The 24,672-nt window shown below is 43.7% G+C and overlaps 1 protein-coding gene across 1 annotated transcript in view; it reads right to left on the bottom strand.

Annotated features, from left to right (window-relative positions):
* Window positions 1-15,169, bottom strand: part of ADAMTS16 (ADAM metallopeptidase with thrombospondin type 1 motif 16) — a 154,294-nt gene extending 139,125 nt beyond the window's left edge. Inside the window, exons 1-2 of the mRNA XM_067730343.1 lie at window positions 15,067-15,169; window positions 8,340-8,665 (exon numbers count right to left, since the gene is read on the bottom strand). Coding sequence (XP_067586444.1) covers window positions 8,340-8,603 — 264 coding nt within the window. The 5' untranslated portion in view covers window positions 8,604-8,665; window positions 15,067-15,169. The remainder of the gene's footprint in view (window positions 1-8,339; window positions 8,666-15,066) is intronic.
* Window positions 15,170-24,672: the final 9,503 nt, after the last annotated feature.

Raw genomic sequence — 24,672 nt, 5'->3', positions numbered from 1 at the left:
ATGACCCTCACAGCAAATATTTTATTGGCCATAGAGACTGTCCATACGAGAGCTGCCATACAGTGGAAACATGTGATTCCCAACAAAGGGCATCAGGAACACCAAACACTAACCAGAAGGAAGCCTGCCGCTCTGTTCTCTTCCCACTGCCACCTGCCCCACACCTCCAGAGCAAGGGCTCCCTTGCTTTATCTTTAAAATCTCTGGCACATAGTCCAACATTTAAAGCCTTCAGCTGTTCCCTCACTATAACGAAAAGTAATAGCATCCTGTTTGTTTCAGTGAAAATATCGCAGGACAGAGAACCTAAAGACATACATCCTTAGACCGTCCTAAACCCCACTTGACTTTGTAATATTGGCCAAGCCACTCCACCTCTTTGATTCTCAGGTTCATCACTTGAAAAATAAGCGAAATGGAACAAAATCATACATTTTATACTTAAATTTCTCTAATCATCTCATTTCTGTTTACAATTAATGGTAAGCTAATAGAAAAATCTGGTCATAACAAGTACAAAATATTATCTCATAAATGTTACTTTGATCTAGTTGTAATAATGAACTATATTCCATTTTGTCAATTTAAAGATTTATTCTGTATTTATTCTTAAGTAATTAGCAGAAATTCATGTAATGATTCAGTACTTTCAATTAGTTCCCCACACCCACCTTTTAAATTTCCTAATAATCAATAACTTTGGTGATACTTTATCCAAAAACCTTATTTTCTTTACCATTTTCCTGCATGTCTCCTAAGCCTGATGTATTTTCAACTGGTATGCCATCACTGGCCTCCTCAGACAGTGATACTTTTCTTTTAAAACTCATATTAGCCCTTCTAGCCATCTCCTGTGTTGGCTCTTCCTTTCTGCTCCTGTTTTATTTTCCTTGCTCAAGAACATTTTTCAAAGTCCATTGAAAACTTGGCAACATTTCAGACAGTTTCCAAGGATTTATTGGGTGCTTTAGGAAAACTCTCAATGACTAGAGTTTCCAGAGAATCCCTGGAGTTTTTATCTGGAAATAAAATCTAGTACAATTCAAACCAGGGCCACAAGTAAGTCTGCAACCAAGTGAGGGAATTCTCAAACTGAACTGAGAACTGTGGCATTTACAAGTTTTCCAACACTATTGAAAGCAAGAGAATAATTAGATTTTAGGAGAAGTGATATGTATCCTTTGCATTAATGCCTTAACAATTACACAAGAGGAGCTAAAATTCAGGCAGATTTTGTGCCAAGGACAGACAATAGATTTGATGCTGTTCTTTATTTAATTTTTTTGGTAAAGTACTAATCCAAGTACAGAACGTGCATGAAATCCTTTAAGAAAATCTAATCCTGTTACATGTAACAGAAAATATTTCCAAAGAAACCTCATTTAAAGTATTGACAATGGGGATTTTTAAAAATAGTTTGTCAGAAATCTTATTGATTAGACCACTTCTGAATAAACTGTGCTTCAAAAGACAATTTAGATTATTTGACATTAGTCATGGAAGGAAATCATATGAAATGAATTATAAAATGAATTTTATGTTTATTCATATCTTAAAATAGAGGTTGAGAAGATGTAGTATTTTTGGTTGTTAATTTGAAATACAATCATTCATTGCAAGAAAAAAGAGAACTAGGTTGTGTTAACAGGAACTTGGGGATACAAAGATGAATAAAACAGTGTCTCTTCAAGAACTCACAATCTGGTATAAAAAAACAAACCTATAAATAAATGATTATGGAATGAATTCATGTTTTTTTAGTATAAGGGCCTGATACGTTACAAATGGGCCTACTAAGTTCAGAGAGGGCTTGATACTGAGGAAGGTTGTATTGAGGTGGAAACCAAATGCAAACATCGTTAGACTTTAGAGAGTATTCAAGGATGATGCAATGGAAATCCATATAAATGATTTTGTAGGTCCCTATAGTGCAGCAATGACCTCATGATCAAGGGAAGCAAAATAGTATTGTGATTTAAAGTGTTGTTTCTGAAGTCAGTCAACTTAGGTCAAAATCCCACTCTTTCAAGAATTACCTAAGGAATCATCTGTAAAATGGGGATAATAAAATAGCTTTGGGCAGTGATTTGCAAAATATGTTAATAATAGCATTTAGCAGAGACTGACTTCCAGAATGGCAGTGTAAGGAATGTGGAAGATCCTCTCTCAAGTGAAACAACCATTTTCCTGCTGAAAATTGCACACACACACACACACACACACACACACACACACACCCCATTTGAAGTTTCTGGAAATTGTCCTAAGGGCATAAAAAGTGGAAAATCTTTTCTCATATAGGTTATCACAGAATATTGTGTAGAGTTCCTTGTGCTATACAATAGGTCCTTTTTAGTTATCTATCTTATATATAGTAGTGTGTTTGTGTTCATCCAAAGCTTCTGATTTATCCCTCCCATATTCCAATAAAAAAAGTGGAAAATCATCTATCTAATTAAATTTAGTAAATCTGTAAAAGAATGGTAAAATTTGGTGACCTTTGAGCCATGGTATAGTCACATGCTCACCTTTCCCCCTGCTCAATGTGACAGAGCTCTATTCTAGGTATATTCTAAAAAGACCAGGGCTCCCTATCCTGCCCAACACCCATTCTAGGGCTGTATTTTCAAGTCAGGAGAAACAAGGCACCAACATCTCTTATCCCCTCAGTTCTATATTGCAGAAGCTCTATTCTGGACAGGCATGGCCATAAGAATTGATTTCCCTTGTGCTAAGCAGCCCCTGCTTATAAGATGGAAGCTCTACTCCAGGCTCAGCAGGTTGAGAATAATTGATCCCTGAACATCCCCAACCAGGAACATTTGTATGGTAGAGATTTCAAGCCAGGAAGCAAAAGCAGAGAAGACCAGGAGCTACTATTTCCACCCAGAGCTCCACTCATAGAGTAGCGGTGTCACTTTGGGAGGAGAAGCATACTACTAGTTCCAGCTCCAAAATGTGGCACACACATTTTTCCCAGGAAAAGAAGCCAGAAGCAAGCTCTAAGAACAAGAAGCTCACTTAAAATGAATGGCTATATTTGGAACAGAGTGTGTGAAAGTTCATGTCTAATGGTATTGCCAAAAATAATGGGTATCTTACTTGCAAGCAATTAAGAGAAGGTTGTTGTTCCATGATACACATAACAATAAGCAAAACAGTACACTGACTAGAAGTTTAGCAGAGAGACTCAGGGAAAAAGACAAGAGGATTCCTCCTGGTGTTGGAGTAGTCTCAAAACCTGGCAGCATCCTAATCCTGTAAGGCTCTTCTATAATCAAATTAGACTGTGGAGCAATCTATGCTGAAGTGTGCTTGGGGAAAAAAAAAAAAGCAATCACCTAGCAGTTAGTGTAGAGTAACAGCTGGTTGTGGTACCAATAGAGGCAGCAGATCAGCACAGGCTTTCTGAAAGACCGTGCACATTCCCGAGGTTGCACTCTCTGAGAAGCAACATTAGAGGCTGCATGCTGCAGGGAAAACAGACTTCACTGAACTAGTCACTAAACAAGTAAGAAAGAAAACAGCAGCAACAAGCACTGGAGTGGTGGTGTGTGGTCAGTCTTAAGGTATCTAGAGTTGCTAAAATATATTATCTATAATGTTTAGTATTTAGCAAGAAAATTGTGAGACACACAAAGAAACAGAAAAGTGTGACCCATATACAGGAAAAGAAAGAGGCAATGGAAACTGCTTCTGAGGGGACCCAGATTTTAACTTAGTAGACAAACACTCCAAAGCAACTATTATAAATATGTTCAAAGAACCAAAGGAAACTATATCAAAAGAATTAAAGCAAGGCCTCATAGCAGTGTTTCATATAATACAGAATAAAAGAAATTATAAAAAGAACCAAATTGAAGTTGAAAAGTGCAATATCTGAAATGAAAAATTTACTGCAGAAGCTTAACAGTAGATTTGAACTACCAGCAGAGAATCAGTGAGCTTGCAGATCAATCAATCAAGATTACACAATCTAATGAGCACAGAGGAAAAAGAATGAAGAAAAATGAATGGAACCTCAGAGAAACCTGCTACATCATGAAGCACACCAACATATGAATAGTGGGAGTACCAAAGGAGAGGAGAGAGAGAAAGGAGCAGAAAAACATATTTGAAGAAACAATGGTCACTTACTTTTCAAATTGAGGAAAAATATTAATATGAACATTCAGGATGCTCATATAATTCCAAGAAGGATAAACTCAAAGATACTTACACCTATACACTTGACAGTAATAATGTTGAAAGACAAAGACACATTGGAAACAGCAACAGGAAAACAATGCTTTAAGTATAACAAAACTACGAGATAAACAGCAGACTTCTTATCAGAAACAATGGAAACCAGAAGGCAGTAGGATGGTATATTCAAAGTGCTGAAGGAAAAACAAAACAAAACAAAACAACAACAACAACAAAAAAATTGTCAACCAATAATCTCTACCTGGCAAATAAAAACCACAGTGAAATACTACTTTATGTCCATTAGGATGTCTATAAGAAAAAAAGGTGGACAAGAACAAGTGTTGTCTGGAATGTGGAGAAACTGGAACCCTTGTACATTGCTGGGTAGACATAAAATGGTGCAGCTACTGTGAAAAAACAGTTTAGAATCTCCTAAAAGTTTAATCTTAGAGTTTCCATAGGATCCACTAACTACACTTCTAGGTAAATACTCAAAAAAAATGAAAACTTATGTCTACACAAAATCTTGTACACAAATGTTCATAGCAACGTTATTCACACAACCAAAGAAAATACAAACAATGTCTATCAATTGATAGGCATTAAAATAAAAAAAAGTGGCATATGTATACAAAGGATTATTATTTACTAATAAAAATAATGAAATCTTTAAACATGTTACAACACGGATGAATCTTAAACAAACAGTATACTAAGTGAAAGAGGCTAGTCACAAAAGACCACATATCGTATGCTTCCATTTATCAGAAATGGCCAGATTAGGAAATCTATAAGCAAAGAAGACAGATTAATGGGTGCCTAGGACTGATGAGGGCTTGAGAGAAATGGGAGGGACTGGACTGGGTTTTTTTTTGTTTTGTTTTGTTTTGTTTTAGGTGATGTAAATGTCTCAGATTAGATTGTGGTGATGTTTGCAGAAGTCAGGAAATATACTAAAAAAACACTGAATTATAAATTTTCAAGGGGTGAAACTCTATGATATATAAATTATACCTTAATAAAGCTGTTAAAAAAATAGTACCTATCTCTTAGAGTTATCATTAGGCTAAGTGAGATAACAAATGGGAAGCTATTAGGCAAGTATTTGGCAAATAACATTCAGTAACTTATTACTGTTCCCTCTGCTACTGTCATTGTCATCATTGTTTCTTACACTGTAAGACACCCAGTAATTCTATCCATTATTTAACAAGTACTGAAAAGCACCTGCTGTGTGACACACGTTTATGTGCTTGTGTTTGGTAATCAGAACAGATTTGTTATGTCATTTTGGTAGAGACATAAGTTTAACAGATACTATTTTTTTTATTAATCTTATTTAGCAAAATGAGAAATATCTTGAATCAATATACTTGGTGGCAATGTCAGAGTGACTCTAGAAGTCATTTTAGGGCTTACAGACCTTATTTAGTTTAATATACTTGGGCTTCATATACAAATATTAATCTCTGAACAGTCATGGATGGTGTTATCAAGGATTCCATGAGCTTGACTGGTCTCCATCATCTTCCCTGAGATGGCTTGTTACTCCTCCATTCATGAGCAACACATTCCAATTCTACAATAAGGATTTGGCTTGGACAATATTTCCTCCAGAAACCTACCCTGATGCTGCTATCTCTCACCAAGATAGGATGAGGCATCTTCATTTCAGTTCTCCTAGCACCCATATTTGTCCTTATTTTATCACTCTTCAGTAAAATTGCCTATTCCCTGCTTGTCTCATCAGACAATACACTCCTTGGATGCAACTTTGACAGGTTCCAGTGAGACACACTTCTGAAGCACATGACATTCATTATTCACAAGAGATTCAAAGTAAAATGCTCACTTTAGTATTGTCTTTCTTCTTTAAGAATATGTATTTACTAAGAATATGTATTTACTATAAATTAGAACCACACTCCTGACTCCTATCAGATAGCTGAGTCATCTAGAAACCAAATTAAAAAAAATGTTTAACTGGGATCTACCTGGAACTTTAATTAGAACCTGAAAGAACCAAGAAGAACAATAATAACAAAAAAGGAACCGTCATCTAATGCAAAAGGTATGCTACTTTTCTTCATGTGTTAACAGATTTGAAAGAGGACAGATGGGGTAACCATCAATCAGGAAAGAAATAACAGACTTGGCAACTACTTGAGGGGCATTTCCATTCAATAACTTTATTATCTGGCTAAGAAAGAGGACTTCTTAATCCTCCCCTTTTCTTCTTTAAAATGCCTTTGATTTGTCCTATCATACGGCAAATGCCCCTGGATCTCACACTCATAAGTCTAGTTGAGGTCATGTTTGTAGTGACCATCTACAGACAAAATATCTCTTTAGTTGGAATTAATGTATTTGGAAGATGAATGGTGAAAGCACACAGCTTTCTATTGCAGTCACTGAAATATTACATTCCAGTGTTTATTATCCAGAGGAGTCTTTTTCCTGTTCTTTTCACTCCTTTATCTTTCATGTAGTTGTCATTTACAACTTTCGCTGTTAACTCCCATTGAGTTCAAAGAGAGCCAGAAATTTCAAGCTGCTGTCAGCCAACTCTATTCACGGGACAGACTCCAGGGCATAGCTCAGCCATCACGCCATCACTAGGAAGCCTTAGGCTCACAGAGACCAGGGGCATCCTCGAGCCTGCACCCCTGCTGGGCTAATGGGAAGAAAGCACCTTGCTCCGTCTCCACAAATCCAAGAGGGCTCTGAAGGGCATGGCGCATCTCCTTACCACACAGATGGCTTCCATTTCTGGTCTGAGCAAGCCTTTGTTGAAGAAAGCCAAGGAAGAGATATCTCCCTTTAGTGCATTACATGAAGAGTTCTAGCTCTTTCATTAAGAAAGATCTATTTTTATTGAGACAGCATGGGAGAAATCAACCACACTGTCCTTATGCTTAACAAGTGTGCCAAATAACCACCACCCCACCCTTGACTATTCCCCATTGTGTCCATTCTCAAACCAAAAGTCTTTCCAAAGAAAGTAGATATGAGCCCAGCCCAAACTGAATTCCCCCTAAAAAGCATAATGTTAATATTTTTAAAAAAATAACAGGACATAGCATTTCCACATATTTAGTATTTTAAGGAATTGGTTATGAATGTGCCTTCAGCATCCAGTATTCACATACATGTACACAAAATCCTTATGAGCTGTAGAGTCTGAATTATCTCTTTTCAAAGAGGGAAAGGAATAAGACAGGCTTAGATCACTTTCTGGAGATGTAACAAATGTTCAAAAATCTATTTGCCAAACCTTTAACATGGTCAAGACCTTATTGTTTGGACCACACCTTTTCACTCTGCTACTTATGTCATGTCTCCCTCATCTGTGTCTGACTAATCAATTTGTGTCCAAGAATCTAAGCATCTACTAAGATTTCCTTCCCGAAAGTTATGGAAATATTCTAAGAAAAGTAAAAGGTAAGCCATTAAAGTTTCAGCTTAGGTCAGCCTGAGGGATTTAGGTACCTTCTCAACTTGGCCAGATGCTCCTTACTCTAGGATCCAAGCAAAGGGGACCACCTGAAGCATCTAAGGATGTTTAATGTCTAAGTCAGATATTAAGAAAATGAAGAAAGCACTAATAGAATCTTTAGCTCAATAAGATCAGCACTGCCCTGACATGGATTCACCACTGTTTTTGAAATGAATGTTCTAATCTGTAAATATACTATCAACATCAGAATGACAGAAATAAAGTGCTTTCAAGCACATGGCCAATCAGTTGAACACTGTTGTTCTATTCAAGATGAAAACATTCCTCCAGTGCTAGTAAGTGACCAGCAAGTTAGAGTAACCAGTAAGTCAGAGTAAAACCATCCCCAAAGAAGTCAAAGTCTTCAGACTTGTCCGTAAGTTCTCACGCACAGTTTTCAAACTGCAGTGCTCTGCCACAATCGTTGTAGACCAACGACAACAGAAGGCGGAACCTGGATGCTGTTTCCAAATTGGGGATAGGAAGCGCCCAGCATATCTTAGAAAGCATTGCTTGGCAATTTTCCTTCTGCTTTGAGAGATCAAAGAAATCTGTACTGCAATAATGGGAGAAGGAGCCCAAATTTTGTCACTTGCTCCCTTCCCTACATCCCTGCCCCCACGGTCTCAAAACAGGTGGCAACAACTGTACTCACCAAACCTTGGCAGGTCGAAAGAGCCACTGAGGAATTTTTGTGGGATCGTAACGAGCCTTGATAAAAACAGAAATCCTCGGGTGGGAAAGTCTGCACCGACTTAGTGCCCCCCTTCCCCAAAGTCTGTACGAGAAATCCAGGCGCCACCAGCTTGCTGGAAGTTTTCAGATCCAGGTGGAAGTCGTGCCTGAAGCCTTTCAGCCGAAGGTGCAGAGAGTCAGCTCCGAGCTGGGCCAGCGCCCTTTTCCTCCTCTGGGGGTGCATGATTTCATGGGACACGTAGTCTCCGTTGTGGTCAACCTCGTAGGGAGACACCAGGTCATACTCTGAAAGTGAGAGAGGGGGTGTGGCTGAGTAATTTCAGAATTCTGAAAAGGATCAGGAAGTCTTCGAATATCACTTACTACCGGATAGTATTTTCACCCAGCAAAAAAGGATGGAGGAAGCGTCAACAACCACCCAGCCTCAAATCCGAACTACAGAAAGCATAAAATCGGAGTTAAAAGGCAAAATCTTAAAAGGGGCATTTTGCAAAGTCACTGTTGTTCCTATAATGTGTTATTACCAATCCAGCAAATGCTATGACACTTCTAAGGAGAAACATATTACAGAGCAAATGAAACTAAGAATGGGCTTTTCAGATTACAGAGTAATTACTGTAGAGTAATTATAATGTCATTATTTTTATAGCTTTAAATATTCCTTTAGTCATATTGTCTTTTACCAACATCTTTAGTCTATTGATAAGAAAGTTGAGCTTAAAACTACTGATCATTTTTCAGAAAACAGTTAAAAATACAAATACGATGGACATTCTTTGGCATTTCATTTTTAAATATTTAATTATTAAATCATTGAACTACAGCAGAAAAGGCAGAATGCAGGTATGGTAGATGCTCAGATGTGTCTTTTCTCCAAATGAAAACCACTGCTGAGCCTCTGACTGGCCTGGCTTCTTGGCATTTCACACTTCAAGGTTATTCAAAGACATGCACCACACTCTTCTTCCAATTCTAATTTGTATTATACCAGGTAAAAATGTATTCAAATAAACGATTTATTTTTAAAAAAGTCAAGAAAACCCCAAGGAGCTAACAGATTTGGGGCACCCATATGATCTGCCAGGCTTCTGTCACAGACTGTCTTATAGTTTTGCATTGGGGAGCATTTGTGTCATTCCCTTCTCTGTGCAAAGTATGGAGAAAACATCTGTAACTCCACCAGAATCCTGGGCGGTGGCCCTCACCTGCCTTTCTCGAATATCATAACTGTCTTCTCCAAAGAGGTGTCTTCCCTTCTAGCATCATGTAGTTTTCATTGCTTTGACAGGGATTCTTCCTTTCATTCCCACCATTAACACATCATCTCTGCCATCCAGAGGTCAGGGAGAGGTTGTTTCTGGGAGGGCAGGACAGACATGGACTAGAGACCTAGGGGTGGGCTTCACGCCAGAGGTAGGATCTTCCTGCACCGCCATGTTCTAAACTTGAACCTGGACTTTTAGACCATGCGAAGGTAGATTTGTCAAAGCAGAGGCTACAAAATACTTTAGTTAACAATCTCTTAGCAAATATTTAAACACATCTTGTGAGTGTCTCCATCTGCATGCCAGCGATGGACCTTTGGAGAGGGCCAGCTTCCTAGCCTGCATTTTGTCTAAACACCAGAAAATAACAGGGCAATAGGATGTCAGGCTTTCTCCAAGCTTCCTCTGAGATGTCTTTGAAATGGATGTCAGACCCAAGCCCCAGAGGGCTAGCCCTATACTGAGGTGGAAAGTCCCTAACGATTCAAAACGCAACTTCCTCTTACGTGTATGACAAGACCTGATTCTCATATTCTCATCCTGATTCTAACATCCTAAGAAATTGTATATATTCCCCTTTTATTGCCAATATATGCTTTCGGGAGGCTCTTCTGTTAGATACTTAATAACCGGGCCTTTAGCATGAATTGGGCATGCTTCTTGGTGCTATGAGATAAAATAAAACAACGTCCTACAGAAGTGCTATTTGGTCATAAGTGAACTGTACTCAGGTAAATTATTTTTTTTTTCTGGAAAAAGTAATTTTTCTTCACAACCAGAACTCTTTTTGTATAGGTACTTGCCCACATGTCCCTGGGCCATCCTGGCAGGTATCTGAAAGGTTACACTGGAACAGAGAAGGTGGCAGCCAGGGGATGGTCATAAAAGGCATGTGTTTGGCTTTGGGAGAGACAGAGAAGGCCAAGGATGGAAAGGCACCGTCCAGAGTCCCCTGGGCTGAGGCCCACGGCAAGGTGAGAGTCAGAGGCCTGGCAGCCAACCCATCAGGCAGCAGGATAACCAAAAGCTTAGCGATGGCCTGTTTGAGCCCAGGCTTCCTGTTTCCTCAGGTCAAAGGGCCCCTCCTGGGCCCACAGGCCTGCCCCACATGCCCAGTGCAGGTAACCGGTGAGCTGTGGCCCATGCAGATTAGACAGGAAGCAGGTTCTGGCTGGCAACTCGACAACCAACCTTGGAAATACCTGTCAAAGCAGGGCACTCGTGTCTGCCAAGGCAAAATGCACTGGGATCACTTCATACTTTACTTAGGACAACGAGAAAGTGAAACAAATCTGCTTAAATTCTATGCAATGATAAAAAAAACATAGGGGGAAACAAATTAGGAATGAATGTGCCTGGTGCAAGTATGTGATCACAGTCTGTTCCCGGCTACTCCTAAAAAACAGTGAAAAGCACTTGCTCATTTAATTTGCATTTTTCCAAACCACCTTCCTCATCCCCGGCCTTCCGGACTCAGGGGAAAAGCTGGTGTGACGTGGTCGTGTTAATAACTTTCTTCTTGACCTGCGGGCTCTCAGGGAGTGTCTGCACCTCACACTAGCCTGTTTCCATCCCAACAGAGGCCGTGGAATGAGGACAAAGCAGGTGGACTGTTCCAAACACTGGCTACTGAGCAGATTTACTGCACATAAAAAGATGGTTACCATTAAAAGGCCATTTTTATGACCTTACTTTGGAGGGCATACACTCTTTATCTTGTATTGGTAGGGAGACATATAATATCTATTTTTCAAAATGACAACTTTCAAGTCTGTTGTACAGAAACGCACGTGTTGTGCTGGTACAACTTTCACAACCAGCTACGGGTGGGAGTCATGGGGTAGCCTGGTTGAAAGCATTTGCCAGTTTCCCTGGTATAAAGACTCCCACCATGGCTAATTTCAATTACCATGTGACCTCACTGAACACGGAGTTTAGAGGTTTGCACGGTAGCACACCATTATAAAGTATTTCCACCATACAGAGGCAATACAGACAAAGAACCTCAAGAGGATACGTAACCTCAAAACTTAAAGAAGTGTGAAGTGATGAGTTTTCAGTGTTTGAATCTTGTTTTGAATATTATTTATTTCACCCAAGTTTACGTATTTTGATTTTCGGCACACCAGCTCACAAAATTCCTGACAAGGTAATGATCAGCTCTGGAGAACTGGCCTGAGCCTGCCCAGAACACCAGCTCCAATCACTGCAAAGCCACTTCTTGTAACCAGTTACGATCCCTTCTGAGAATGAGGGTGCACATGGGTGAAAATTTAGTCCAGTGGTTCTCAGCGGGAGTGCTACCCCACACCCCTGCCCACAGGAGACACTTGGGATGTCTGGAGACATTTTGGTTTTCACGAAAGCGCAGGGGATAGTGGTGCTCTGGGAATGCAGTGGGTGAATCCAGGGAGGCTGCTACACATTCTTCCATGCACAGAACAGGTTCCCATAACAAAAGGTCAAGAGTGCCAAGGCAGAGAAACCCTGATCTCATCAAAGAGCAGTCCTTAGTGCAGATATGCACTGTCGGTTATGTATAAATAAATGTGAAAAGGGTCATAGCTAAAGAATTCTATGAATGAACAAAGTAAGCATAGCTTCTCCCCATGCAGAAGGCAATAGATCATTGCTATAAAATGACAATTCTAAACTAACTCTCAAGCTTATGTTTTAAGATTGTAATCCCCCAAACTACCGGCTTGTGATTTCAAGAATAAAGAAGTTAGTGAGATTCCTGATCCTTGAGAATCCCTGAAACAAGACCTCCGTCCTACACAGGTTTTTCTAAGGAGGAGAAATTCACACATGGCTGCTTCAGTCAGCACCCTGATCTACTTCATTTCTAAAGGTGTTTTGACCACAGCATCAAGTCTAGGAAGACTCCAGCTCCAGACTGAGGGCATGAGGTGTGGAGCACCTGTGAGCATGCTAGGGGCTGCTGGTACCAGCTGCGGAGAACAGATTTTGCACATCAAGTCCTAACTCTGTGTTCAATGGCATCACATCCACAGCTTGAAATCAGCCATGGTGGGAGTATTTACCCCATGGGAACCAGCAAATGTTACAAAATCAGAGGCCTGGAGAATCTGTTGTTAAACATTTACTAGCAGATCCCTGGGCCAACCTGCCCCGTCTCAAGTCACGTGAATGTGTGAATATAAATCAATATATACTTTAGATTCACACACACAAACACAGATCTCTCATGTCCAATGAAACAAAGTTCTAAAGAATTTCTGACTCTTGACCTGGAAGCTTAATTCACTCTAGATTTTTAAAAGTTAACAAACTCGTGCTATGTGTTTGCTCTTAACAAAACCCACTATTATTATGACAATGGTAAATTTGTAGGAAAAGCATTCGAGGCTCCTATTAGGGAAAAGCTATGTTGAATCAGCCAAAATGAAATGGGTGTACTGAAGGTCTGAAAATAGAATTGACCTCAATGAAGTTATCTATTGTTGCCTCACAGAATACATGGAGTTCTCTATCTTATTGCATAATTACTCCAGACTCCCAGGAACATTGGCAATATAGGTTGAACTATGTGTTAAACAAACTTTATGGCCAAAGAGTTATTTCAAAGGCACCTTTGTGTTGTGAAGGGATACCCAGACATGCAACAGTAAAGTAACCACAGCATCACACAAAGTCTATTCCACATCTGCTATCCTAGGTCAAAAGAGGTAACATTGCCGAGCATAAAGAGTCTTTCTCTGGTCGTGTGAAAGCTTTCCACTGAAACCCACTCTCTCAACTTAGCCTTTTGTAATTAAAGACCTAAAACACCTGCACCGTGAGGGATGAGGGAGTGGTGTGTCCACTAGGCGAGAACCTCAATGATGATGGCTCCCACCTTCCCCCTGAGGTTCTGACCAAGTGAGCTAAGTGGTTGTCATGGGAACGCTGGGCTTGTGACACCAGCTGAGGTGCCAGGTGATTACAGCCACATGCCAGCCAGGCTGGAGTCCAGCTTGCAGGACGCTCCTCCCTAGGAGAAGGGCACCCTCGGGCAGGAAGTCTTGGCTTCTCCTCCTGGAAGTGGTTCTCTATCTCTAATGCTCTTACCTCACAGAAAACCCCAAAACTACTAGAAAACACTCTGAAAATTCTCCTGAGACCTTCAGGAATTTTCATGATTTTAGAAAACTAGAATTTTCACAAACAATTTTTTTTTAAGTGGAAGAAGACAGCTAACTACAATATAAATAACTACATACTAGAATGAATCGTAAGAGAAACATTAAAGAAGACAAGGGCAAGACCAAGGAAGTGAGCTTTAAATAGATAACTTTCTCTTGCAAATACATAGTGACAAGTAATTTTTAAACGTTTTCTATTATTTACATCTAGCGCCCTCTGGTGGTCGCGGAAAAGTTCCTATGTTCCCGCGTTCATCGGATTGATCACTATTACTCTTCATACAGCCCTCGGGAGGAGAGAATTTCAATAATTAATGCATATATTAAATGATTGTCTTTATGGAATTTTATCAATATGAAGAAACTGCACTCAGAAATTCTTGATTATTAACTCAAATTTTCTAGGTTTTCTGAAAATAGGTTGGGATAATAAAACCTAGTTCTTCCTCTGTAAGTCACTAATAACATTTGAGATGGCAACGCATTGTTGGAATTGATGCAAAGTACTCATATTTAGCAACTGCCAGTGGACTGGGTTCAGATTAAAAACCCGGTAGCTACCGACATTCCACACTTGCTTTCCGGTTTACCCAAAAGCAGTTCAGGACAGAGAGGTCCATCCCCTGAGGCATGAAATGATAAATGCCGCTTGTGAGCAGTGAAAGTAAAACCACACACTGCAGAAAGATCAGACCTGTTTTCTGGCAAATCATGACACAGGACTTGGACATTGCTTGTGACGTCACAAAACGCTAATTACCCATTCTGCCAACTCTTGAAGACCTCCCTTTTGAAACGAAGGTGATAAATACTGAGCAAAATGACTGTCTTTTTGTCCCGTGCTCTGACAGTGAAGGATGTTCATTTTAAAAGGCCAGAGGGGGAACAGGAGGCGGAGGGGACAAGGGGATGAAGAAAGGCATAATAAGCTCTTTATAATTGCTGTGTATACATTAATGCAACTCCTAGATTATTTCCTCCTTCTTTAATTGTGTGTGTGTGTTTGTTCGTTTTTTTAAATAAATACATTCCCTTGCTTTCTTCCCTAATGTTTATGGTAATAACGCTGGTAAGCCATTTCTGTTTTACAGGGAAACAATATAAATATTGGTGAAAGTTGACTCAGAGGCGCTCGCTCTTACGGTTGGAAAGAAGCACGGCAGCACCTTACAGAGAATTCCCAGAGTTATGAACATTTGCAGAGCCTGGTAAACTAGCCTTAGAGGGTTTACAAGCTGCTGCACTGCAAGGATTCGAACCCCCCTCGCGCACTTACCGCCCTTTTCCACCCAGCCCGGCCACTCCGCGGGGCCAGGAGGACGCCGGACGCTCGGGCTCCCCGGCGAGGCCGCTGTGGGTCCCACGGCGCACGCAGGTGCCTGCTGGAAAACAGCGGCGACACCTCGGTGAGACGGGGGCTGCGCGAGGGGAGCTTCGGGGGACCCTGCCCCCGCAGTCGGGGACTCACCTGCACACCCACCTGCGCCAGCAGCAGCAGGCAGAGCGCCGCGCAGCCGGGGGCCAGCATGGCCGGGCTGCCCCGCGCGCCCTGCGCCCGCAGCCGGCGCTGCGCCCCCGCGGGGAGGACGCACGGCTCCATCCAGGGGCGCTCTCAGGGGCCCGGGGCCGCGGATGCTACCCAGCCCCGCGACCGTGCAAGCGGGCACCGAGGACCAGCCCGACCGGCGCGCAGGACGATGCCCGCAGTCACTGCGCCGCCCGCGCCGGGGTTATTACTGCGGCTCCGCGCCGCGCTGGGGGCGGAGTGGCGGCCGCGGCGGCGGGGCGGTGGCGGAGAACCCGCCCGCACCGTGGGAGAGCGGGGGAGGGGGAGGGCGAGGGCAGGGGAGGGGAGGGCGACGAAGCGAGGGGAGAAAGGAGGGGGGCGACAGAGGCGCGAGAGAGGGCGGCGGGGTGAGGCGCGAGGGGAGGAGGACCGGGGAGAACCGGGGCGTTCGCTGGCCCGCGGTCGGCACCTTGCCGTCCGTCCCGGGCGCACGCGGGTGGAAAGGGGACCGCGAGCACGGGGCGGCGGCGTCAGCAGGTCGGGCCACCCTCTCTGTTCTCCGGACCTGCAGTCCACGCACGGCTGCACTGGCTGGCACCTCGCCGCGCTGCGCCCCGATCCCCACTCCCGAGGGCCGGAGCGGCGCATCCAATGGCCGGACACCTGCCGCCCGCCGGAATGCGGCAGAACGGCGCCTGGGTCCCGCTGGGTCCGCCCTCCCGCCCCGTGGGGAGATCAGCTGCGAAGCAGGGGTGCCCGGACTTCCTTAGGGATGCGCAAATCTGAATGTACACGAATGTGCTTTTCTCTCGAGTCTGTGAAGTGATGGGAGACGAGGGGGGTCGAGGAAGCTTCGTCCTCCTGGGATGTAGCTGCGCTCCTGGCCCTGGGGTCTGGGCAGCAGTTGACTGGCCTGTGCCGGGGCTGCTGGGGGCCTAGGTGTAGCCATCGATCGCGGAGGCTTTGCGGTCGCGGGTTGGTCCCGGCCCAGGTCGGGGACTGCGCAGTTGTGCTACTAGCTCCAGGAGTCTGAGGGCGCAGCAGAGGCGCGTCCACCGGCACGGCTACAAGCCCAGCTCGTGTTCTACACCTGTTGACGGCATGTGTGTGTGAACGCACGTGCACGCGTTCCAGTGTGAGCACGCGCGTATATGAGCCGGGTGTAGGCGAATGCGCATCAGTGTCGGCTTGCACGTCCCCCCCCCGTGCATGTGTGTGCGCTGGAGCTTGAGTTCACACGTGTGCCAGTGCGTGTTCTCAGGCACGTGTCCCGCCTGAGACCACTCTGCTCCACTGACTGTTCCTGGCCTCCTTGACCTCTTCCCTCCTGCAGATCCGAGGAGTCTGGGCTCCTGCTTCATGGTTCCAGAGTCCTTCCTATTCAGTTTAGCCCAGCTTGGCCGGTTTTGCACATTTTGTAAAGTATGGAGAGGAAACCGGTGGCAGCGGTCTCAGGCCTCCTTCGCCCAGCTCGCCCTGAGCCTGTAGGTGCCGCTTGCTTCTGGCAGCCCTGCAGCGCCAGGCAGCCTGGGCAGGGACAGTGGGACCCTCTGGCTGCGCAGGGCGTTCTGCTCCATCTCTCTGTCATATTTGTTTCCTTGAAAACACTCTTCAAAAGTGGGAGAATTTTTCCGTAAAGGCTTGCCTGGGGGTGTGTGTGGCCTTAGAACCCCCTCCCTGCTCCACACACACAGACACACAGCTCCTGGTTAGTGTCTGCCAGACTGGGGGCTGGCAAAGGTTCTGCAGTCGGCAGAGGGTCCTTGTGTCCTGAGTTCAGGGCGTTGCATGCTTGGTAAACGAGGGTCTCTAATTATCGCTGAGTGTGTTGAATGTGGCCTGCAAGGGAATCAGATTTTCCAACTCTTACCTACGATCACACGAGGACACCCAGGGGCTCTCTTTTTATAAGTTCAACAGATGAAATGAAAGAAGGATAGCTGGTATAAAAGGGTTCACTTTTAGGAATGTTTTTCCCTTTTTGAATACAACCAAAATGAATCTTTCCATTGTGAAGAGAGAAACAATATCCTTTTCAGGGATGAACGTTTTCCAGTTTTTTTAGCCGTTCACTGAATTCAGTGCTCTGAGTGACTCAGATAGAGGGCAAACTCCAGCCCGGGGGCCAGGTTGGGGGCTGAGGTGAAGGAAACTGGTGGACAAGGTAAATAAAGGCCATAGGACACGTGGAACCCATTTGTGATTTATAACAAGATGTATATATTTGGTCTTCCTCCAGTTTCTGGCACAGAGCTCTCCAAACTTGGAATTTCCTGAGTGCAGAGGGCAATAAAGGTGTATTTTGTTAGGTTAATGAGCTGACTTTGCGCCGAAATTGAGACCAGTTGCCAAGGGACCCAACCGTGTTATTAGAGGGTTGGAACTTTCATTCCCATCCCCTGACCTCCAGGTAGGGAAGAGGGGCTGGAGGTTGAATCAGTTGGAGGTTGATCAATGATTTAATCAAGCAGGCCTATGTAATGAAGCCTCCATAAAACCCCAAAAGGACCAGACTCAGAGCTTCCAGGTTGGTGAACAGGTGGAGTTTAGGGGAGAGTGGTGCCTGGAGAGGGCATGGAAACCCCACACCCTTCCCCATACCTGCCCTAAGTATCTGTTTCATATGGCTGTTCCTGAGTTATATCCTTTTGTAATAAACAAGTAATCTGGTAAGTAAAATGTTTCCCTGAGTTCTGTGAGCCAGTCTATCAAATGAATGTAACCCAAGGAGGGGGTTGTAGGACTCTCCCATCTATTGCTGGTGGGTCAGAGGCACAGGTGACAACCCGGACTTGCCCTTGGCTTCCCAGGTGAGTGGGGTAAGAGCACTGTTCCCTGTCCCATGGGAGGTCGGACTGGGCCAGGCCCCATGACACTTTCCCAAAAAGTGGTTGACAGGCTTAAAAGTGGAAAGAATACCTCTACAGTGTGAAAAATAGCATATTAAGAAACAAGAAAAGGAAATTTTTGATGCAAGAAAATTTGAATTCCTAAAGGGAAAGGTTAGGACAGGGCAATGTGTCTTATGGATTATGTGAAACTTAGAACTTGCCATGAAGCCTGACTTAGTACAACTTTAGGAATCAGGCCATCCTGGAAGAATGCTCTTCGGAAATTTTTGGCTAGGCATAACACAGCCCCTGTGTTTCCTTGACATCCCGTATGGTCCTGGCTGAACCTGAGCCACTCAGCTCCCAGGGCCAACAGGGTTACACGCCCTCCATCTGTGGGCCCAGATGCCTCGGACCTAACCAGACAGCAAACAGCTTGCTGATTCTGATGCTGGTTCTGTTCCTGGCTACACTCTAGAACCTGGGTTCCTCCACGTTGAGACTTGACTTTTCTTAGGAAAAGGAAGAAAGGAAAATTGGGATCCAAGGAGGACAAACAATACTGGATTCCTGAATTCAAAATGTGACTTTTGTAAGCTCTTTCCTGTTAAACACATAGAAATTTATCTCAAATAATAATAATACTTTCTATCATTATATAAAATATAATCATTTAGTATTAAAATAATATGATAGATGTATGATAATCACTAGTATTCATTAACTGTTTGTTATTAGTATTGTTGGTAATTGACACCCCCTCCTGCAGTGAGGCCCCTGATCCCCCCCAGTGCTGAAGCTGTTCATAAGGTAACCAGTGCCAGAAGATCCATCACTTGGAAACCTTGATTAATAAGACTCAACATTTGTTCCCTTGTGTCGTCTGGTCCAGAATTACACTGGCTTCTGCTAAACTTATTTGCTTCTAATGATTCCACAGGTAAAATCAGTGTTGAAGGTGGGTATATCTGCTAGCTATCCCTACGCAAGGAAACACCACATAACTTAAAATGAGAACCATTTCTTCTTGCTCAAGGACTATATGCTGGTTGGTTACCTGGTGGTGCAGACCAGGCTTGCTGATCTTGGCTGGGTTTGCTCCTGAGTGCTGAGTGAATTGTGGGTCAGGCATACACACAGGGAGAATGCCATGTGAACACTGAAGGCAAGGATTGGGTGATGCCTCTACATGCCAAGGAATGCCCAACATGGCTAGAAAACCACCAGAAGCCAGGGGAAAGAGCATGGAATGGAATCTCCCTCACAGTCTCAGAAGGAACCAACCCTGTGGACACCTAGATCTGGGACTGCAGGCCTGATAACCATGAGACAATACGTTTCTGCTGTTTAAGCTGCCCAGTCTGTGTGCTTTGTAATAGCAGCCCCAGAACTAGTACAATCAGTGAGTTCTCTATGGACCAGGAAGGAATGTCAAGTTGAAATTCTAACATGAGTATCCAGGCATGGCCCTCTTTCCATCCCAAGGCCCAAGTAACAAGATAACAACTGAATCCAGCAGCTGGAGGAGCTCAAAGAATCCCACCAGGGGCCTTTCAGCCGAGGGTCCGGGACAGTGGGCGAGGCACAGGTGGACATCTTTGAGCTCGTGGGGGAGATAGTTCTTCTCAGTTGCCCTGTGCCACCTTGGGGAGGGGGTCTGCTTGCCACTGTCTTCCTTGTGCACCCAGGAGACCTATGAGCACAGAGGCTTAGCCCCTCATCAAGGGAAGACATTCCATCTCATGCCACCTGGAGCAAGCCTGCTGCTCTCCCCATCGCCTGCAGTGCTCCCCTCCCAGTGGACTTCTCTGTGGAGGCCCATGGAACCCTGGCCCTGAGAAGGCTCGTAGGGCAGTGGTCCTCCATCTGCTCTGCCTACAGAATCTCTAGAGGCTGCAGACCTCCTGATTCCCAGGCCCCACCACCAGAGAAGTACCATGGGTGTGTGGTGGTGACTGGACATCTGTGTTTGTAAAATCTTCCCAGAGGATTCTGTAAGCAACCCAGGCTGAGATGGAGCGAGGGTGGTGAATCTCACCACCTGCTCCCTAGGGAGGGGGGTCTGGGAGGGCGACAGCTGGGGTACTCCCGAGTATTCATCGGAGGGAGATGCCTGTGTGGCTAGGGTGTGTCCAGCCTCTGGGATAGCTTGCTGCCATGGAAGTGATCCCACCTAGAAATGTTTTATATGTGTCTGTGTGTGTGAGCCAGAGTGGGCGTGCACACGTCTGTGAGTGCAATGGTAGTCTGGTTTGAGCGTGCGTGCGTGTGTGTATGTTCATCCATCCACCTATCATTTAAAGTAAGTGAGCAAGGAATGTGTATATTGTTATTTGATACCTTTAATTCTAAGAAACATTCTAGAGAGAAAGAAAATGGGTGGGTTGTAGCTCTTTGGGAAGCAGAGGCACTGGGGAGGAAGGGGGCCTGCTTACCTGAGTAGTGGGTTTCAGTTCCAGGCCAGTGCATGACTCATTCAAACAATCCGATTACGATCCCCCTTGGGACCCGGGGACAGCCCACCCTGTGGATACAATGACACCTGCCTCCCCACAGCCCTGACTGTCGACTCTGTTCCTGATGGGGCCGCACGTAGTGTGCGGTGTCCTCCTCCCAGGGCTGTGAGTAGGCATGGCTGATAAATGCTGCCCATCTCACGTGCCCGGGCTGGGCGTCCTGTGTCTGGCTGTCCTGTAACGCTGGGGCAGGAGTCCCTCCCTCAGGGATGGAGCGAAGCGGAGGTGAGGAAATGCACATGCGCAGACCTCCTTTTCAGGTTTAGTGTTTGGTCTTTGGCAACTTCGTAAAATTAACCAGAAAAATTTCCAAATGAGCATTTCAAGTAAATAGCAATTATCTATGCCTCCAAGATCTGAAAATACACACTTATAAAATTATTGGGGTCTGATTTATGTTCTGGAGGGAACTTTTTGCCTAATTATTCAATGTTTTTATTGTTCATGGACTATTCTGTTTTCCTCCTACTTCTTGAAGCAATTTTTCAATGTATGTGTTCCTAGAAAATAGTTAACTTCATCAAGATTTTCAGTCATTTTAGAATAGCTTCTTTTGCCCCTTCCTGTTATAATTAGCCGCTCATTACTCATGACTAGTTGTGAATAGTTATCTACCTACTGAGAATCCATCATGGGGCTTCTTTCTTCACTGAACTTATAACTCAGGGAAAAGACAAACTTTGAACTAGTACTTTCAAGAGAGGTTGCATTTTATGAAGAAGTAAAGGAGGCTGTGTGAATGATGATGTTACCTCTTATTTTTCTGTACTTTTAGGCTTGAGATATTTTTTAGGGGTACATCTATTAACGTGGGCTTCTTTGGAATGATTTTGCCAACACATCATTATACTGTTAAGGTAGATATATTGTTTTTTCCTATCTAAACTTGTAGGTTAAATTCCCCCCAAGTTTTGATCAGTAGACTTTTTATTCTTATCTGCATTTCCTCAGTTGTGATATTCATTTTTCCCAATTGAATGCTTCTTAAATTGGGATTGTGTCTTATCACCTCAACATATATTTAACATTATAGAGTACCTTCCCAACCTCCTCCTTACCCTCTCTCCCATCATTAGTGTTAGACTCCTGGTCCCATGGTGTCTTAGCTCAGAGGTTATCTGACACCCCTCCAAGTCCCAATTCTGTCCCATGTGATGCACAAACCAGTCATCCACATGCTTTGTTGAACATCTTCTGACATCAATTTGATCTTTCTCTTCTATTTCCTGTATTATGTGAAATGTGTTAAAGTTTACTTTTTGATTTTTTTCAGGGTGCTGCTTCTACTTTTAACTTGTTCCACTTGCTGTGTTTATAATTCATTACTACATAATTTTTTTCATGACCAATAAGTATTTGTTAAATGAGCAAATTATTCTCTATATTTTTTACTTCCATGTTGATCTCATATTTCTTCATGATTTTGTGTTTTTGTTTTAGAGAAGGCAGGTTTCTCCTTGGATAGGGGGTAACTAGAGTTGAAACTTCCTTCTGACTCCTAAGGGAGGTCATTTCCACATAGACACTCTACCTCTGAGTTTCCCAAATGCTGTTTCCCTTCCACTGCTGTGCAAGGCCTTTTGTGTTCTGCTTCAGTCATGTCTTTGATCTCTGTGTATCCACAAGCGGGAGCTGTCCGCCACTCAGGGTTGTGTGCAGCCAGGCTGATAGGATCACCTGTGCCCTCACCTCTAGCCATCACTATCACCCGTGATCCTCTTCCTACAAGTACAGCTGGTTCTTCTCTGACTCCCACCTCTAACAAGCTTTCAGCAAGTGTACCTCTGCTTTACTGCCGTGATGTCTCCCCAGTACTCTGAATCATTCTAGAACATAAAAAGTTTTCATTCCCAATGTTTTGCTGCTGCCAGTTTTTCCGTCTCTGCCTCTGGAATTCACCTCACATGTCCCAGCCTCTTCTTCACACCATCCTCCTGCATGCTGCTCGTTTGTTTTTTCTGAATGGACCCTCTGAATGAGAAGGGTCATGGTGTACTTCTGAAGGAGTTTGCGTAGAGAGTCGCAGGATCAGAATCAGGAAGTAGATGGTAGATGCCAACACTGTGGAGAGAGACCAATATGGGCTAATTTATCAGAAAACAGGTGAGAAATGATGGTGGCCTTGACAAGCACAGTGACAATGGGGTTGTGGAAAAATGGACTGATGTTAAGTTTATTTAAGAAATAGGATTGGCAGAAGCTGGAAATTAGACAATGCACACAAATGAAAACAAGTTGAGAGTAATCAAGTTATTTTAAGTAAGTACTTCTGTGAATAGGACAGACAATAGTGAATGTAGGGCAGAGTGTTAGATTTTATGGGTTAGTAAAACTTCCAAATGAAAATTCTAAAAGAAACCCACCATGGGGTTGCCAGCCTTTCATTTTCCTAAGGTAAGACGAAATATGGTAAGTGTGTTATCTCAGAATTAAGACTTCTGTCTAAATTGAATGACCTTAACTTAATGAAATGCCCATTATGTTGACCTGATTGTTTTCATTCACCACTAACCATCATGGCTGTAAAACAATTTAAAAAAATGAAATCATGACGAGCAGAAAGTGTTGAGTAAGGGAATATCTGTAGTGTTTTGACTTGACAGAGGCTATAAAGTTCAAGGAGAATCTGGGAGCCAAGAAAAGACACTAGAATGAATTGCATCTGGAAAAGAATCACCGATGAAGGCTCTCAGGGCTGCCTCTGTGCTTCTCAGTGGTCTCCTGGATCCTGCTTCCAGAAGGCATCTCCCTGGTTTACATCCTGGAATCTTCCCTCCAGTCTTCCTGAGGTAGAAACAATTAGAACAGAATCCTTGCCTTGGCCACGTTTGCTAGGCAGGGCTGCCCTTGCAGTGCACACGTTCTGGGTCTACACCTTGACCCGGCACCTCCCACCTTTGCCTCCGGCTCAGCTCTTCCTTTTCATGTTCTGTGGACCTGGGAAAAATATCCCCCAGATTCTAAGTAGGAAGGAGCCTGAAGCTTGGCACCTCTCGTTCTTGCTTGATCAGTAAATCATGAGTTGGCACTGGTGGAAGAAGCAGAATGGCCTCACAAAAACATCTGCCTAGCCTGAAAGGCCTCCAAACCCACCAGATATTATAATACAAACCCCAAGTCCACCCAAACCCTCCTTACAAGTACATACTGCTCCCACAAATGAGGTCTATTTTGTAATTGTCAACATTCCCAGACATTAAATTTATTTCCCGCCCCCCCCAAAGTGTTGGCCTTCCAGTCCTTTTGAAAGGGGCAGCACCTACACAATGCCATGGGGACAAACAAAATTAATAGCACGTGCCCTTGGGGGTCTGGCAGCTCCCAAGAGGGAAAAGGAAGGGAGAGATTATGGCGTCCAGTTGCTCTTCCAAAATCACCAGACCTATGTTTCTCCTCCTCCTGGGAAGCATTGAGTGCAGAGGAAGTGGAGAGTCAGGAAGGCTGTGCTTCCCAGAGCTTCCTTCAACGTGGAAGGAGATGGAGAGGAGTATCCCCTTTCACAGGTGTGGGAAGGAGAATACAGTTCAGAATTACGCTTATTCCAAGGAATGTCTTGTTGTTTAACATGGCCTGTGTGTGGACTGTGTCACTGTGACAATGAAGCATGACAGTAACTGGGAGGTCGTTCCCATTACATTTAGGAAAAAGCATAGCACCCTGAGTCTTGAGGAGGCACAAACAGATGGGAAAGTCAACCAGAACATGGCTTTTCAAACAGTATGAGGTGATGAGTCACTTTTTCTCTTCTCAGACTGTAGCAGACACACAAATACAAATTTTATATTCTAATAAAAAAAATAAGGATGACTAGAGCAATGAAATGAAGTAGACATACCATATCCAATCCTTTTTTAAATTCATTGATTCAAGTGATCGTAAAAGGCTCTGAATTGCTTTGAAGGCTCCTGGATGCCACTTGCCACCTCTGCATTTTCCACGTCACAGAGCGGTGAGCATCAGTCCTCCACCCTTGAACGTTCTGGAGAGCAGCACAGGAGGAGTAGATACCAAGTGCGCCGTGCAGCCAG

Source organism: Pseudorca crassidens, chromosome 3 (assembly GCF_039906515.1).
Source record: "Pseudorca crassidens isolate mPseCra1 chromosome 3, mPseCra1.hap1, whole genome shotgun sequence".
NCBI classification, from domain to species: Eukaryota; Metazoa; Chordata; class Mammalia; order Artiodactyla; family Delphinidae; genus Pseudorca; species Pseudorca crassidens.
The sequence above is the reverse complement of the archived record's forward strand: the minus strand, read 5'-3'. Positions and strand labels throughout refer to the sequence as shown.